General features: G+C 24.6%; 3 protein-coding genes across 5 annotated transcripts; 2 read left to right on the top strand and 1 right to left on the bottom strand.

Moving 5' to 3' along the window:
- Positions 1-131: 131 nt before the first annotated feature.
- Positions 132-5,829, top strand: LOC118070714 (synaptic vesicle membrane protein VAT-1 homolog-like). The gene is made up of 7 exons (XM_035089492.1): positions 132-987; positions 2,271-2,400; positions 2,468-2,683; positions 3,717-3,865; positions 4,085-4,244; positions 4,378-4,807; positions 5,310-5,829. The coding sequence occupies exons 1-7, from the start codon at positions 680-682 to the stop codon at positions 5,333-5,335; spliced, it is 1,419 nt and encodes a 472-aa protein (XP_034945383.1). The 5' UTR covers positions 132-679; the 3' UTR covers positions 5,336-5,829.
- A 2,570-nt stretch (positions 5,830-8,399) lies between these two features.
- puml (pummelig) lies at positions 8,400-12,920 on the bottom strand. Of its 3 annotated transcripts, none has more exons than XM_035089495.1 (7): positions 12,523-12,920; positions 11,618-11,694; positions 10,725-10,931; positions 10,256-10,585; positions 10,072-10,189; positions 8,976-9,162; positions 8,400-8,897 (listed from the first exon to the last, which is right to left on the bottom strand). In XM_035089495.1, the coding sequence occupies exons 2-7, from the start codon at positions 11,649-11,651 to the stop codon at positions 8,628-8,630; spliced, it is 1,146 nt and encodes a 381-aa protein (XP_034945386.1). In that variant the 5' UTR covers positions 11,652-11,694; positions 12,523-12,920; the 3' UTR covers positions 8,400-8,627. The 3 variants fall into 3 exon arrangements, with proteins under 3 accessions (XP_034945386.1, XP_034945384.1, XP_034945385.1); XM_035089493.1 differs by lacking the exon at positions 12,523-12,920 and adding an exon at positions 12,205-12,502; XM_035089494.1 differs by lacking the exon at positions 12,523-12,920 and adding an exon at positions 12,325-12,502.
- Positions 12,921-14,045: 1,125 nt separating this feature from the next.
- Positions 14,046-15,500, top strand: Cbp20 (cap binding protein 20). Its single transcript, XM_035089506.1, has 3 exons — positions 14,046-14,313; positions 14,800-15,120; positions 15,217-15,500. The coding sequence occupies exons 1-3, from the start codon at positions 14,248-14,250 to the stop codon at positions 15,316-15,318; spliced, it is 489 nt and encodes a 162-aa protein (XP_034945397.1). The 5' UTR covers positions 14,046-14,247; the 3' UTR covers positions 15,319-15,500.
- The last annotated feature ends 3,142 nt before the right edge of the window (positions 15,501-18,642 follow it).

The raw sequence follows: 18,642 nt of genomic DNA, 5'->3' as shown, positions 1-18,642 counted from the left end.
GACTTGGCGTAGTCCAAAAATAGCCGAAGGACATCGGAAGCGGAAAGCCACTCCTCATCGAATAAATGATAGAAGGGGAAAATGGTTGCTAAGCAACCGGCAACACTGCACGTTGCGATGCGTAAGTTGAGCCGGGGGTGTCGGTAGGTGAATTTGGTAGAAGGGAGAATATGAACGGACGAACAGTAACGCTATAAAATAAAATACTATTGAGCAAAGCGAACTTGAGTCAATAAGCATTAGTGTCTTTCAAAGGCATTGAGAATTTTTCAGAACATCATGGTCAAACGTGATTTTTGATTAAGTGCAGTGTTATTATATGTGAATTAGTATTGTAATTCGTAACCGGCTTTTTTAAACAGTTTTTCGCCGTTCCCATTTATACAACAAGTTTTTGATCTCTAAGAAGTTTTCGAGACTTTGATTTTATTTCATATAATTCATCTAATCGTTTAGTATTTTTGCATTATACAAATTAAGAAATACACCATCTAACGGGTACAAAAAAAAAATTCAATCGGCATCAACGATTAAGAAATCAAAACAATTTAGAGCAAAAAAAAAAAGAAATAATATCGAACTTGTAGTGTTTTGTAGAGAAAGGAATTTCATTTTAAATAGGTAACAATTAAAAACATTTGGTAAAATAATTTAATAATTACTTAAACACCAAATAAAAATGGCTGAAGAAAAAAATGAAACTAGCCCATCGGCAGAAAGTGAAAAAAAAATTAACGAGCCCACTACTCCAACGAAAAACGAACAAAATGATGTCGAGGATAATAAAAATGAAGAGGAGAAAAAGAATGGAGAAAATGATGATTCAGAGAAAGCCAATGAAAATAATGATGAAAAACAAATAGCTGAACCAAAAGATATGCGTGCCATTGTCTTAAATGGTTTTGGTGGTCTCAAAAGTATCAAAGTTTTGAAAAAACCAGAACCTAATGTTGCCGATGATGAAGTTCTGATTAAAGTCAAAGCATGGTAAGTATAAAAGTTGTAGCATTCTTTATAACTTTAATAGATTTATATTATCATTCATTAATAATTAATACAATTAATAGAAATTAATGCAAATCAAGAAATATTATCAGTAAATTAAAGTATATTCTGTATATATAACTTTGCCAAAGATTCGCTTAGCGTGGCTTGATTTTTCAAGTAAGCGTGTAACTTCATTTTCTTGAAAATCAATAATATCGAGTGAATTCATGGTCATGTATTCACCATATTATAGTTGCTATTAAAATGGAAATTATTGTGTAGAAAATGTGTGAAATATAGGCATGAGAAAGAAAATGAATAAACATATTAAACTAAATTTTATTGATTTATAGCTTCATAAATATTCATCGAATAAATTATTTTTCAATATAATCTAATAAATATTTTCATACTCATAAAAATTATTATTATTATTTACATGAATTTATTTACGAGTTATTTGATGATTTAGTAAAAATCAATTAATCATTATTGCAATGATAATCATTAATTTATAAATAATAATAATATAAAATTTTTATTTTATTTTTTGCATTTAATATAACGTAAAAATAACTTTTTTCGAATGATTATATTGATTTTTTATAATAAGCAATGTACTTTTTAAACATAAGGTAGGCGAAAATAATATCGCGTATCTATATCACATCAAATTTTATTAATTTTAAAAATGAAAAATTTAATTTTTAAATTCTATGATAAATAAAAGACAAATTTTTATATTATGAAAGTTATTGAAGTATATTTGCAAAAGTAAGTTAGTAAAAAAGACTATCTTTCGCATGGGCGTTTTCACCTTCACCCTCTTCATTTATGATATTGCCGGTAAATTATTCAATGCTACTTTTCCCTATCTGTTATTGACTATCAATGTTGTCATAAGTTTCTGAATAATATAGACAATTTAAATGACATTTTTAAGTAAATTATTTAATAATTTTTCATTTTCAATTAATCAGATATTAAATTTAATAACGTTTTTTAAGTAGTTTTTATAAAAAAATCTATAAATTATAATTAATGGCCTTTACCTTAGCAAAAAAGGTTTTTTTCTACTCTTCTTTTATCTGCTTTAAACTCATTCTCACCAGTCATAGAATCATCCCCAAGTTAGATTGAATGACACGGATGTTCAATATGTGAATGTGTATATTTGTGACTCATAAACATCAAATCACTCTTGTAAAGCTGTGATTAACACTTCTCATTTATTAATTGTTTTTTTTTTCTAATAAATAAGATATTCATTTAATCTGTTACAGTGGCTTAAGTTTCCAAGATTTAATGGTAAGACGAGGTGCTATCGATTCACCACCAAAGCCTCCATTTATCATGGGTTCAGAGTGTGCTGGTGAAATTGATGCTGTCGGCGAAAATGTGAAAGATTTCAACGTAAGTCACTAAAATTGATGTTATTCAAAAGATTACTATTTCAGATTACATACTTATTTTATAACAGGTGGGTGATCGAGTGGTGGCATTGCCAGATCATAAAGCTTGGGCGGAGTCAGTCGCAGTATCAACAAATGCTGTTTATAAAATACCAGATAATATGAGTTTTACTGATGCTGCAGCACTCACTATGAATTATACAATTGCTTATATTCTTCTATTTGACTTGGCTTGTATTACTCCTGGAAAAAGTTTACTTCTTCATAGTGCTGGAGGTGGAGTGGTCAGTATTCTATTTTTTTTTTCATTCATATATGTATGAGCAACAAATAACTCTTTTTCAAAAGAAGAAAAAAATTTTTATAAAGAGTATACATAGTTTAAAGAAAATAAAAGTATTCGATGAATATAATTATTAAATAAGGTATACTTTATTCGTCTAGATTAAATTATAAAATGGTCTTGATATTGAAACAATGTGACTTGATAATTTATGATATAGTCAAGTTTCTCGAAAACAAAGTTGATTGGAATTAAAATCTGTTAGAAAAAATAGTAAGTTCATGTTTAAAATCAAAGACTTTCAAGATTAATTACTTATGATGACATTGAATTTTATTATACCGTGCATATAAATAAAAGGTACTTTAATAGTTTTTCATAAAAATTTTTCAATTAGAATAGTCAAAATATTTTTAAAAATTTATATTTTTAACAGAATTATATACAACATGTGATATATAATGAAAACTGCTAAAGAATTTTATCGTATAACTGTACATTTTTCATGAAAACACTTTAGAGAAGCCATACGAAGTAGATGTACAAAAATAGAAAACTTTGTTAATCGCAAAAAGCGTATATACCAATATACCAATTCTACATATTATTGAAAAAAATCAAATTTACATTTAAACGCTAGTCTTTCGATAAAATCTTAACAAAAAGAATAAACTACAATTTATTCGTACATTTTATTTTCTCTCATTTCATTTATTATTTTTATATTTAAATAATTATTGACACTCATAAACTTTATAGCATCTGATAAAGATTGTAAACACTTTTAATGACATCATATTTCTACTAAAATACATTCATGATAAGTTGCATAAATCAATTTTTATGGATACTTATGGATTAAATATACGCAGATGAATTACAATTTAATATCGAAAAAATATCCAGTACTTGAGTATTTTATAATTTCAACAGATCAGATCATTGACTTGATAACGTTTCTTCGATTAGTATATTTTATACTAATATTTATTTCTTTTTTTGTAATCCTTTGTGGAAATATATTTGCTTTATAGGGGCAAGCAATCATTCAATTGGCAAAAACTGTCAAAGATGTCACTATTTTTGGAGTTTGTGGAAAATCGAAAATTGAAGAACTAAAATCTCAAAATAATATTGATTACCTATTAGAACGTGGTACAGACTATTCCAGTGAAATTCGAAAGTATGTATTTTTTGATATAGTTAAAAAATAAAAATAAAGAAAAACAATCGTTATTGTTAAAAACAAATTGAAATACATCTGTAGATGAAAAAAATTTTTTTACGAATTTTGATGGAATCAACGATATATGTTTTTTTTTTTACAATTTGATACCACTTAAATTATTTTAAAACGTAATCAATAATAGATTATTATTAATAATTCTTCTTTGTACTCTAGAATTTCACCGGAAGGTGTAGATATTGTATTGGACTGTCTATACGGTGAGGAATGCAACAAAGGTTATTCTTTATTAAAACCCATGGGTAAATACATATTATATGGATCAAGCAATTTGGTAACTGGAGAAACAAAAAGCTTTTTTTCTGTTGCACGATCAGTAAGTTTTAGAAATTTTACATTGAGAAAAAAATATATAAGCTTTTCGAAAGATGGTTTTAAAAATATTCATTAATTGTAAATCTAGTTTATATCTTAAATATTTATTTTTTTATAACAAAATTCTATTTTAGTGGTGGCAAGTTGACAAAATTTCACCTATTAAGTTATTCGATGAAAACAAAACTATTTCGGGTTTCAATCTTCGTCATTTAATGTACCAACAAGGAGGCTACAATTTTGTAAGAAAAACTGTAGAACAAGTATTTAATCTTTGGAATGATGGTCTTATTAAACCAAAAATTGATTCAACCTGGGCTTTAGAAGATATTCCTGAAGCAATGCAAAAAATGCATGATCGTAAAAATATTGGTAAAATTGTTCTCGATCCCAGCTTGGTACCTAAACCTAAACCAGTTACACCAGCAAAAAATAGAGTAAAAGATAAGAAAGCTACAAGTCAAGATGAAAAAAAAAGTACTAACATTGTTGAATCTGAAGAGAATGAGACCAAGAAAGATCCAGAATTAACTAATGGAACATCTGAAGATAAATCGGATAATGGTAATGTATAAGAAAATTAATGTTATTATTTTTTTTTTTTTTTCATTTTGAACAAATATAATTTTCATCTTGGAAGTATAGTTATTTCAAAAGTGTCTGTTCATGAATTTATTGTTAGTTTCACGGCTTTTCACAGTTTAATACTTGATCATTTTAATTTCGTTCGTGACTATTTTACAAAACTCATGCTTTATCTACTCTAAACATTACCAGATATTGATACACAAAATTTATACGTCCTAAAATATATAATAATAAAGAGTTGAGGAATGTAAGTGGATTTATTTCGGTTTAAAGAAATTCACAATCAGCTACATTGTTGGTTGTCTCTAAAATAATAAGATAAAATAATATTTAAATGATACTAAATCTAAAAATATCTTCATAATAAACTTTATTAATATAATGTATTGAGTCAAGTATTATAGCTGCTGTGAAACATTTTATAAACAATGAACACTTATATGTTCAATTTATTTAATAATTATAAATTATTTTTCAGATTCTAAAGAAAAAGAATCGAGTTAAATTTTGACATATATCGAACAAGAATACTTGATTGAAATTATCAATTTAAGAGATCATGAAAAAAATTACAAATCTATAAGCTAATTACGTTATAGTTTACATGTAAGGGCATTTTAAAAACACGTTTAGCAACACAATTAAATCATTTTTGGAGATCAGTTTTTATAGCATATTGTAATTTTTATATATTATTATTGAAATGAATATTCTTATATCGTTTAATGATGTACTAAATTTATTTTTTAAGATATAAAACGAACAATGAACCTACAATAGTTTTATAAAAAATATGCTCAATTTTTATTTCAAAATTTTTTCTATCAATTTACCATATACCTATTAACAAAATATTAAGACTTCAAGTTTACAAAACACTTTATTCAGAGATCAATGATTATTTTTAATATATTGCAGCTTTTGAAAAAAAAATATATTTAATGATATAACACTTACAAAGTAAAAATTTTCAATCATAAAATATCAGAACAAATAATTTTAATAACATGACTGCTTAATTTCCAAATCTAATATATGTTGAAGACAAATAGACTAAGTAAAATTACGAAATATATTTTCGTCTTGTCATGCATAAATATTTCAAAATATATCATTTAATATTCAATCAAAATTGTCTTTGTGCAAAAATTACACTAAATTTATTTCATGAACTCTGTATAATTTAAATTGAAAAGTTAAATGTTTATTTTTTAATTTAATAAAATTCAGAAAAAAGCAGTCTAGTAGTATTTTTAACAGCAATTATATCGCTGTTAATAATTATTATCATGGAGTATTCAATCATGTGAAATAATAATATAAGTTATAACTGAAAAATTTATAAATTACTTGTCTTCAATATTACAAGAATGATGTCACTCGTATTTTGGGATTAAATTAATAATAAATAAATAAAATGCTAATACTGCTTGTAATGAGTGATATACAAAATGAATGTGAAAATTGAAGTACAACAATTACATAATTATCTCAATTTAAAAAATTTGATAACTCAATTTTAATAAGCCTCGAATTTCAAAGATTTGATCATTGATAAAGCATATTATATCAACTTAAATATGAAATTAATCAATTTATTCATTATAAAAGAAATTTAATTCAAAAAATTTACGACTATTTTTTTAAGAATAAAAAAAATGTTAGTTTCATTATTGGTACGAGGCTAAAATAGAAAATGGCTTAATAGTCGGTATTTTTGGAATTCATAAAATTTTTGAGACAAAATACAGTCAAGTTCACATAAGTTGTAAGAGCACTTTTAGAAATATTTTTATTTATCAACATTCAAGTATGATATCATTCAATTAGGCCATTTTTATTCATTACTTTAACGAGACATCATATTTAAAAGTATTGAAAACATATGTTTACTTTATAAAAAAATTATTTAATAAATAAAAATTTATCAACAAGGATACTAATTTACTTATAATATTAATTACTGAAATGGAGAATATAAACTAAAAAACTGAATATTCATTTAAAATTTTAGAGTTGATATAATAGTGCTATATTTTATAAACTTTCATACATACACTACTGAATCAAAAATAAACTCTAATTGATAACTCAACAAGACTCATTACAGATAAAAAATTATGCATTTCTATCGCTGATTACAAAGTAAATTTAAGTGAATAAATTTATGTTCTTACAATATTAAAAATTTTTAAATATCCGGATTTTTAAACATTATAATTACAATAAGAATTAATGTACATTTTATGTAAAGCTTTAAATGTCTTATAAAAAATACTCTATTGTATTATTATATCCATATAATATTCATAAATATTTGTGGCAATGGTTTCCGCTTAACATTCAGCAAATATCTAAAGTATACATAAATAGATAAGTTATTATAGGTTGAAATAAAATTTATTTCTTTTCGAATAAACAATTAATTTTTCAATAATTTACATTTTATACTTTTATATAATTGATTAAAAAATTATAATCTATTGTGAAATCATTGTAGGATGAGTAAATATCATTAATTTTATTTTAAATAAATTTATTTTGCTTTTTTACAATTACTAATAAAATTAATACAATTACTTTTAATCAATGTTTTTGAAATTCTCAATGAATTGTTTAACTTATCGATATACTGTAACAATCGTAGACTTGTCAAAAAAACTATGCGTAAATGTTGTGCTGTTTAAAATATGCATCAAAATAAAATTACTGGCTCGATGTTACTGGAAAATTTAGTATTGCGACTCTTGTATCAAAAGTGAAAAAAAATATAAAATTGAATTGAAATTTCAAATAATTTTATTTTTATTTAAACAGGATAATCTATGTATTTTGAATTCTCATTTATACAAATTATAATTCACTTTGTACATTATAAAAAATCAACAGTTTTAATTGATCAAGATGAGAGTGCTCTTGGAATCGATATTTTTTACAAATATTTGTATGGCCGTTAACGATTTCTTGTATTAATATCACACCTTTGTTGAACTGATTAATTGGTAATACTGTTTACTGAATTATTTTTGTGTATTAAAAATGGTGAAATTTCTATTAAATAAGATCTAAATAAGGGTTACATTCCGGAAAAATTATATAAGTACTATCACCTCGAGTCTTGTATAACATTGCATTTTCAGCTTATTTTGTAAGACTGACTATGTTTGCTATATTAAAAATTTCTTTAAAAAAAAATAATCTTTTTTCATTTCCGATTTAGAGATAAATAGAAAATTCTCAACAATATGAGTCATTTCATCTTAATTACTCTGTCTTGTGGTTATTTTTGAGTTGAAACTTTTAACGTAATTCATTATTGATTAAAAATAATTATATTTTTCAATACTAAAAACTTTTCACGGATTTCAGTAAATATTGTTCAAATTAATAGATTGAAAAGTATTATTTGTAAATTATAAAAATATTAGACAGTGAAATTGATGAGCAATAATAATTGAAGACAATTAGGTAAAAAGTTGTTTAATATGGAATTACAGTTTTTAAAAATAATCAAAAACATAAATTTTACAAAATTTTTTTTTTCCAATAACATTATAAAATAAGTTATACAAGTATAAACAGTTCTATATAATATCAATTGCATTGATGTTTAAAATAAATTTAAGTAGTTTTATTATAAATTGTATTTTATTAGTAGGACTTAATGACAATATTAAGTTTTTAAATTTTCACTAATAAAAAAATTGACAGAAAGGTGATTTTTATCACCGAAATATTTATAATTCATAAGTTTTTCGCAAAATAATTTGTGCTAAGTAAATAAAAATCATTTTGGTTAAAGCAAAGAAGATTTTGGACTATTAGACACTGTCTTTGGTTGTTTTTCTTCATCGTCTTCGTCATTTTGATCTTCATTGTTTTTAGATTCACTTAAGTCGATTGGTAATGTAGAAAAATTCACTTGTGGAAGTATTTTATTTGACGGTTTAACATAAGCTGAAGTTAATATTGGGATATTATCGCTTAAAGCACAAGCATCAAGTACATGTTTGTTAAAAATTTCACTTTTATCTGCATACACGTGGTGACCGGCACCACTTATTATCTGGATAATAAAATTAAATCAATTAAGAATTGTTTGACTATAAATATTAAAATTAAAATTTATGACAGTTTTACTAACATGTATATTGACGTAGGAATTTACTCGTTTTTGTTTAATCATTTCTCCCGAAGAGTTATCAACCCATGATCTACTTCCATATATTAGAGTGATAGGAATTTCTTCATTCATTTCATCTATTCGATTGATCATTGGATATTTTGCCCAGCCAAATCCTTGCATCATAGCATGAAATGCGCTCTCACCACTGTTAAAAAAATTCCAATTTCTTTTATATGAATAACTAAAACATTTTATGCTTTTATTTGAAATTATTTAAACTGAAAACTTATAATTCAACAAATATTATTTAATTGATTTTTGATTTATTACAAAAAAAAAAAATTACATAATTAACTCAACTTTACATTTATAAACAAATGTAAAAAGATTAGAAGATGGATAGTTAAAATGGAAAGATAGGCCAAAAATAACAAACGTTTAAATATACATATATGTATATTATAAATTAGAAACCATTTTTTGTCTGTTTTTCAATTATGTCTGAAAGCAATAAAATTTTACTTTAATTCTCTACCCATCCACTGATCTAATTATTTTCGAATATATTTTTTGTTAGATTAGATAAATATTCTACATTCTAAAATACGTATGTTAAATGATAATAAATGTGACGCAATACCAAAATATGATTTGAAATGCACTGTAAATTTTTTTCGATTGGTGATGAAGAAAAGCAATGGCTTAATATTTGTTTTTGGATCAGCCGATAATATATTTTCCCTGCAATATAATATTTTGTAAACATAATTGCTTAAACTTTTAATTATAATGACTATAAACAAATTCTCGTAATAACTATAATACGAACTTATAAGATTTGTTATAAAAATTATTGTTGTCAAAACCAATAATTTTCCATCATTAGAGTTAATTCAAAACAATTACTAATGAAAAGTTCATAAAACTAGGAAATAATAAATCAGAAATTTATCGAGCTCATTATTTTCTTCCTGAAAACTGTAACAAATTGAAATTTAATTTTCTTTATGCTTAAATTGTTGAAATATGAAGTGACTTATATGGATGAATATGTTGTAAAATAAAATTAAATAAAGAAAGGCTATTGAACCAAAAATTTTATACAGAAACTTACGATGGCGTTTGAGAGTTACATTGATGAAGATATTGGAAAATGATATTAGCATCGTCCTTCATGACAGGTACAAATTTTTTAACAATGTCAGGTCGTGTTGTTTCAATCAACCATTGACCTAAAATAATACTATTTCATTTAACTACTGAAAAAAAAAAATGTAATATTGTAGTTAAATATTTACCAAAAGGACCAGCAAATCTCACAGCCCAAAGTGGATTTAACGGTTGAACCATAAAACCAATAACTTTAACCCATAAAGGTATATTATACTTCATATGTACATCAGAAGGTTTTTCAGGAAATCCCCAAGGATCAGCAAGAATAAGATGTTTCACTCTATTAGGATGTTCAATTGCATATGATGCTGCTAAAAAACCTCCCATAGAATGACCTAATAATACAAATTTGTCTAATTGCATTTCTCTTCTCCATTCTTCAACTGAACGAACCAGTTGGGATTCAGCTTCGCGTGCATCATTACTAAATGTTGGTCTACTGCTTCTACCAAATCCTAAAAGTTAATTAATTCACTTAATAAACAATGGAACTAATTTTAATAGAAAATAATCAAACAACATGGATAGATTTGTTTCAAATTCTTTGTTAGACAACGATTTACGATATTTTTAATATATTTACATTTTTTATACCTAAAAGATCCATTGCATAAACTGGTCGTTCTTGTGATAAACTATCAAGATTAAGACACCATAATGCTACTCCAGCACCTAATCCGTGAAGAAGTACAATAGGTGTTTTAGATGAATCTTCGTTCAATGAAATCGTCCATAATTTGTCTGCCGTACCAACACATGGTCCAATGTCAACATACCATCCACGATACGCATTTTTCAAATCTAAAAAAAAATTATTTCAGAAATACATGCATAATTAATTATAAACTATTACAGTAAGTAATGACACGTCTAGTTAAATTTATATATATACAAAATCTTTTTTTTTTTTAATCAATCTCAATTATATTTACAAAGATCTGTAAAGAATATTACATATCAAATGGATTTGTAATTTTCGAACACTTGAAATTTTGAATCAGTAATTATTATATAATTTGTTATTTTAACTTTCTTATTACATGTATGTACTTTAGTATTAAGTTCTTTTGTTATCTCTTAAGTATTGGGTAAAAATTTTTCTTTATGTTTTACTGATTATAACTTACAGTAGCATCACATAAATAAGTAAAAAATAGGTGAACTCAATTCGTAATGATAAATATTCTAACAATAGATGAGTCATTGAACATTACATAGTAATATTTAATTAGTGACTTTTTAATTGATTTACTTTTAGTTTAGAAAGTAAATATTATCACAACAGATAATAATATCATAAAAAGTTTTTTTCATCAATATTAATCAAGATTTTAATATAGTAGTTTTGGTTGTTTAATGGTAATTTACGTAAATGATTGTTCATTGATTGAAACATATTTTTTGCGAAATATATACAACATGTAAAGATATATAATTTATTTAATCATTTGTTTTTATACAATTACATATAATTATACAAAACTTACATGAAAGAATTTTTTTTTCTGCTGCTCGTAACATCGTTGCTGATGATCCTGACCAGCTAAACCAATTCCACAGCCAACTGCAATTTTTATTAAAAATTATCAAAAATCGACTACTCTACTACCAAATGTATTATGGCTATAAACTTTTTCATAAACGTGAAAAAATAATGATTTGATATTATAAATAATTATAGTTTCGAAAACAATCATCAAGAGTCTCTTATATATTTCTATTGATTGATAAGGGTTATATAATTATAAAATACCAAAACAATATTCATACGAAATTAACTATTTCAATATTACCTACATTTATAAATAAAGAAAGTTTTTTTTTATCAACAAAAATTTAATGAAAATTTATCACTCAACTTGTATCATGATAAGAATAAAATAAAGGATAATAGTAAAGAAATCTCACTAGATTTATTACTGCAAGTTATAATGCTTAGTAGTTGTGTGAAATTCTATTAATAGAAACAAAGTACATTTTTATGAGTTTTTTAAAGCAAAAAAAAAGAGATATATAACTGCCGTAAAGTATTACTTCATATTGAGTAATATATAAGAAATGTCTTGAATGTTACCTTCGAGGATTTACTTCTGCTATTTCATCATTAGCCATTGATTTCAACTGTTTACAATACGTGTTAACTGTGTAATAATAAATTGTATGTTTCAATAAATAGAATAATTTTACATATTACCCACGAAATTTTGTTTGTGAATAACAAACTAATTTATCATCAAAACACGTGAACAAATATGTGCTATTATTTTACAGTTAATGCGTAATACTACTTATGATTGACACTAAGAGTCCAGCGTGCGCGAATTAAAAATAATCAAAGAGGGAGAATCAGCTGATTATCGTAAATATTACTGAACATCATGGCTACACTCACATGGACTGCAAAATAGTATATACGGTTATGACGTCAGAATTGAAGTAGTTGCAACTACTATGGTATGTTAGTGGAGATAATAAACTAGAAATTTTCACAGTTTTTTTGTATAGATAATTTAATATATTCGATATCAGTATGATAGTGTGTATGTGAGACAATAAAAAGACTTGTCAAACGGTATCAGCAATACCCTTTCTTTCATTGATTCATCCAAATATGTCGAGAATAATAATATGTATACATGAACCTCCAAAAAACATGAAGAACGTCTAATAAAAATTTTTCGTTTTAACAGTTTAATTGGCAAAATGACAAATGTTTAATCGTTATTTTTTTTTTTATATCAAGAAATACGGTAGTGTCTCGTGCGCCAGCATAAATCGCTGCCATCTTGCCCTTACTATACGATGAGGCACTACCGTGTCATTATATAAGTTACAAGATGATTTTTGCAGGTTATTCTATTCAGAATAAAAATATTTTTCTTATTATAACATAAACATAGGCTGAAATTAAAAATTTGCACGGAAATCAATTGTTGGCTGTCGATTAAGCATACTATAAAGTATGATCATTGCTTCATTCATAATATACGAAATTGAAAAAATTTCGTTGTGAAGAAATTGAGCAACATGAAAGTTTATTCATGGAGTAATCATCCGTTTTTTTTATCAATTTGGTAATCAGAGTTTTTGATTGCTATGAAGTACCCTTACTAACGGATTATAAAGTTGGTAACAAGTTAATCTTGCTTGAGCGCGAATATACAAATAATTAAAGTATTTTCTTAACAGATTAATTTTTTTAAATATTCCTTTTCAGTTGATATGCAAAAAAAATCATGGAATCTCATCAAAAACAGCCCCCTCCTTTTGGTCTGTACGATAATGTGCGCCAAGCATAAATAACGCCAATGATGAAATTACAAAAAATCCTAAAATCATAAAACGCCAATCATTTAAATCTAAGAATCAACAATATTTAAAATAAATTATTTTTTTCGGTTTTTTTTTTTTTAAAAAAATTTGGTACGTTTAATGACACAATAAACATAACAACCGAAAACTTGGCGTGACTGTTAAGATTTTATAGAGGCATGACTTTTTGAAAATATTCAAAAGATTTAAGCCAATTAATAAATAAGAGTCACGCCAAATTTTATGATTTTAGAATTTTTTGTAATTTCATTATTGTCGTTATTTATGCTTGGCGCACATTATTGTACAGCCCAGAAGGAGAGGGCTGTTTTTGATGAGATATTTCATGAGAAATGTTATAAAGCGAATGTGTGTGTATGTGAAATATCCTTGCATGGGTGCATATGGTATTTCTTTGATTGCGATGTTAAACTAGTTATTAAAATATTCAAAACTATATTTAATATATATTTAATATATATATATATATATATTGAATGTTTAACAATTATCATGAATTGTAGTAATAATAATAATTATAACTCTAATTTGTACATATTGATAAATTCAGATTAAGGAATGAGGTAATGGACTAATATATTATGAGTGCGCATGCGTGAATATGGATTCTCTTGTTTTTTTTTTAATTGAAGTGTACACTAGTGTGTAAATGCTTATTTTGTTGTGTATACTTCTAAAATACGGTGAATACTGGCTCTTCTTCGATTGATAATTATATTTAAAACATTTTACTAGTAAATTTATTTGTTTAAATTTATTAAAACCATTTAAGTATTTATAAATTATGATGAATTCATCTGGTGTTACACCATCAGTTGAATTAAGCTCTTACCGTGATCAACATTTTAAGGTAAAGAAATCAGCAATCATTTAATTATACAGTATTATTATTATTATTAAATTCATAAATGAATTTGTGACATTATATAAAAATAGTTTAATTGATTTTATTATATACAATTTAAAATTACTTTTTGGACTTTCCGGCATTTATTAGACATTGTAAACTGTGTTTAACCTCACTTTTCAATTATTGTATTGGCACTATTCCATTCACTATTATATTTACAATCCAAATTATTTAATGAAATATTAAATTATACGAATTTTTTTAGAACTACTATTCAACAATGAAATGTGATGTTTTAAATTATTTCTTTGTAAATAGTCTGAATCAATTTTAGTTTAATTTTTGATTTGCATCATATATTTGGAATGAATTATAGACATCGTTTTTACTCAAACATTCGTAGATAAATCACTTTACACCAAAAATAAAATTCATAAACATTTAAAAAAAAAGTAAATAATACAATAATATTAAAATTATTTTCAGGGTTCCAGAGCCGAACAAGACCGATTATTAAGAGTTTCTACAACTTTGTATGTTGGAAATTTATCATTTTACACAACTGAAGAACAAATATACGAACTATTCTCAAGATGTGGTGATATAAAGCGAATTGTGATGGGTTTAGATAAATACAAAAAAACTCCATGTGGATTTTGTTTTGTCGAATATTATCAACGTGCAGATGCTGAAAATTGTATGAGATACATAAATGGTACAAGATTAGATGATAGAATTATTAGAACAGACTGGGATGCCGGATTTGTTGAAGGTAGACAATATGGACGTGGTAAAACTGGCGGTCAGGTAACTTTATATCTATTAAATTTACATTAAAATGTACTATTATTAAATATTTATGGCTTTTAAGTAGTGTATTAACTTGAAAATGGAATATTTTAGGTAAGAGATGAATACAGATCTGACTTTGATAGTGGAAGAGGTGGATACGGAAAAATCATTCAACAAAAAGTGACAATAGGTGATGGAGGGTTTGATCGATAATGATTTTTATAATTAATATATAAAGTTAATCAGTACATTTGAAGAAATTCTATATTTAAGAAACAAATTTTTGTGATTTTTATGAATCATAATTTATAACTCATTATCATTAATGATGTCATTTAATTCAATAAGTTTGTAAATATTTCCATTATTTTAATAACTAAAAAAAAATTATTAACTACTGCCTCTTATAAGAAATAAATATAAATTTATCATATGAAAATAAGAAAATGTTTGTGAATAATCATTTAATTTAAGTAGTTTAAATGATTCAATTCCCTAAATATATTCATTTTTATAATTTATATTTTTCTTAATCAATTAAATTTCTTTCTTTTTTTTTCTTTAAACAGCAAAATATGAAATCACAAAATTTGCTTAATATGATTGAATAAATTGTTGTTCAAATAAACCGTGCATGCTATTTATATATTTTTTTTGTCGAATATCCCGTGAAAAATGATATTTCAACTCAAATTTAAAAGAACTTTTAATCAGAAAATTATCTATTAGTAATGCAAAAAAAAAATATACATTTTAGATTTTCAAAAATATGATAATTTTTATAAATATTTAAAAATTTCTATTTATTCATCGAAGAATAATTACTTGACCAACAAATTGACTGATATTTAATGTTTTTTACTATTGCAGAATAGGTTAATGAAAAACAAACTACTATCATAATCTGTTAAGTAAATTAATGATAAATTAATGAAATTCAAAACGATATTTTATCGTTTTTATGTGTCATATTCTCGATACACTTTATTTTTCTGCTATAATCTACATTTCTATCATATTAAGATATGATGACACGCGCACGATTCTCACTACAAACACAAACTTGTAATCAGTATCAGTCTCAACTCAATTCAAATATACTTTTTTAAACATATTTCTTAATTATTTGAGAATAGAGATTAATTATTTAAGTTTGATAAATAATTTATTGAATATGTATGTACAAAGTATTTTATATCAGATCAATAATAATATGATTCTGAAAAAATTTTTTTTATATTTACCAAAAATTAAATAACAAATATTTAAGACTGTTTAAAAGATTATCTGATTATTTAATTTATCGTAGATGTTTCATATAGAATAAAATCGAAAATAATTATATAAAAGTAGAGTTCCTGTGAAAAAAAAATCGAAAGAAGACACGCAACCCTGTTGAAATTTATTTTTCTTTCTTTTCCCTCTCATTTTCTCAGAGAGTAAACATCCCCTCACGAAGTTATTATCAGATCAGCTAATCTAGAGTCGTGCATCGTCTAAAAACAAACAGAACTTGCGTTATTTCAAAGCCGTTGATTCGTAATCAGCGGTCATCGCTTAGCTCCATATTCATCTATGGCTTTACTCTTTTTTTTTTCACATTCATTTTTCTTTGGTCTATTATACAGTATATTTATCGTCATGTTGACATTTGTTTGTCATTCACGTTGGCACGGCTACATTACATACAAAGATATTTGATTGATATCATAAGAAAATTTTTATTATATGTTTATATCACAGTAATGATTTTTATTTTTTTTTTGTGACGAGAAAGTATTTGAAAAAGTATCATTATTTAAGGAATTCATATTTGATTACAATAGTTACTTAAGATCATTTCTAAGTGATTGCGATATCATGATACTATTGTATTTAGTGCTGTTAATAATAATAAGAATAGTACATAAATTTTTAAATCCAAATTTATAGTTGAGTACGTAATATACACTTATTAAATTGAAAAAAATTTAATAATCAATCGAGTGATCAAGAACATTAGGAGATGAGGATTTTAATAATAAATTATATTCATATAAAAAACGGTTTATTGATTCAATATTATTTAATTAATTATAAACATATTTTTGGTTCCACAAAATAACAAAATATTTACATTTTTTTATTTAATTTTTCAATTATTTTATTCGCTTAAAATTTTCATAAATTCCAAATGATTTCTTTATATTTAATTTATATTACTTTTATTAATTACAATTCAACTTAATTTATGTATTAAAAACAATACAATGTACGGAATTTGTAATGTTTTGAGTACATTAAGACATTTATCAGAAGTTCAAGCTGATTTAATTAATAGAAACAGTCGTTTAAATGATTTTGAGTTTTTGGTATGAAATCAATATCGTCATCCAATTACTCGACAAATATCATACACACAATAACGGCTGGTTTATACGGCTATCTAGTAACTTCAGTTTTGATTTATAATTAAAGGTAAAGTGGAGGAAGGCTAGAAAAGGTAATAATGATACCTACTTATAGTATAATATTCTTATGAAGAAAAAATAAATTTATAAATAGTAACATTCTAGTGGATAATGAAAATTATTTAGAGACTGCCGTATTGCCGCTTTTATATATAAATGATCTTTGGTCCTCTAGCCGCTATGAAGCCCTTTAACTTGATATTTCAAATCAAATCAAGCGTGAGGTGAAAATGGTGATGGTTTATTACATCTTAACATATATATAAACATTTTTCTGTGAATTTTGACATTAAAAAATTATATCCATCTATTATTCAATATTAATCCTACAAGAATTAACCAATCCACTATTTGGAACCGCTAAAAACTTTTCAAAGAGATAAATTAAGAAATTTTGTTTCTTTTATTCCATCAACATGGACGGCTTTGGTTTTGGCGGACTACAGAATATACAATAATATAACGTAGGTTTTATAAATAATTCTTTTAATATGGTAATACGGTAAGTTATATTTAATTATTATAAATAACTAATTATTGTTAATTATTATACTATAAATTCGTGGTTGAATTATCATCAGACTATGATATTACAGTATAAAAAAAATCTATTAATAATATACATATTTTTTAACAAAAAATATTAGCAAGGTGGTTTAATAAATTAATTTTCAAAGTAAAAAAACTTTATACTTATGATGTCCTTCTTGTCAACATAATTAATATTAAAGTTATGTATTTAATTAGTTAAAAATTATAAATTTACTGACTTGCGATTATTTTCGTCTCTTTTTAGTATTCAATTGAAAACTATTATAAAATAAGATATCTTTAATTTTATCAATGTGAATATTATTTAGAAAAATTTTTTTTTCTCATCAATAAATATATACATATTATTATAATTTACATGAAAGTTTTTAGGAACCTACGTTATATTTTCGACTTATTCAGCAATATTCTGAATGCAATCTTCTTTTAAAAGCATAAAGATTATAATTTATATACTAAATAAACATGTTAATTGCATATAATGACCACTCGTCAAAGGCACTTTTTAATATTTCAATAATTTGGTTCAATATCA

Source organism: Chelonus insularis, unplaced genomic scaffold (assembly GCF_013357705.1).
Source record: "Chelonus insularis isolate UGA/USDA-ARS -01 unplaced genomic scaffold, ASM1335770v1 contig_67_pilon, whole genome shotgun sequence".
In the NCBI taxonomy this organism is placed as follows: Eukaryota; Metazoa; Arthropoda; class Insecta; order Hymenoptera; family Braconidae; genus Chelonus; species Chelonus insularis.
This window is presented reverse-complemented; position numbering and strand designations above follow the sequence as displayed.

What these genes read in the sequence shown, in the direction of transcription:
- puml (XM_035089493.1), bottom strand. Translation starts at nt 12,242, where the DNA reads ATGGCTAATGATGAAATAGCAGAAGTAAATCCTCGAAG. An exon ending in GCAGAAGTAAATCCTCGAAG is followed by an intron (nt 11,695 to 12,204) that starts GTAACATTCAAG and finishes TAAAAATTGCAG; the next exon opens with TTGGCTGTGGAATTGGTTTA. An exon ending in ATTCCTACGTCAATATACAT is followed by an intron (nt 8,898 to 8,975) that starts GTTAGTAAAACT and finishes TTTATTATCCAG; the next exon opens with ATAATAAGTGGTGCCGGTCA.
- LOC118070714 (XM_035089492.1), top strand. Translation starts at nt 680, where the DNA reads ATGGCTGAAGAAAAAAATGAAACTAGCCCATCGGCAGAAAGTGAAAAA. An exon ending in AAAATGTGAAAGATTTCAAC is followed by an intron (nt 2,401 to 2,467) that starts GTAAGTCACTAA and finishes ATTTTATAACAG; the next exon opens with GTGGGTGATCGAGTGGTGGC. An exon ending in ATAGTGCTGGAGGTGGAGTG is followed by an intron (nt 2,684 to 3,716) that starts GTCAGTATTCTA and finishes TTTGCTTTATAG; the next exon opens with GGGCAAGCAATCATTCAATT.
- Cbp20 (XM_035089506.1), top strand. Translation starts at nt 14,248, where the DNA reads ATGATGAATTCATCTGGTGTTACACCATCAGTTGAATTAAGCTCTTAC. An exon ending in ACCGTGATCAACATTTTAAG is followed by an intron (nt 14,314 to 14,799) that starts GTAAAGAAATCA and finishes AATTATTTTCAG; the next exon opens with GGTTCCAGAGCCGAACAAGA. An exon ending in GTGGTAAAACTGGCGGTCAG is followed by an intron (nt 15,121 to 15,216) that starts GTAACTTTATAT and finishes GGAATATTTTAG; the next exon opens with GTAAGAGATGAATACAGATC.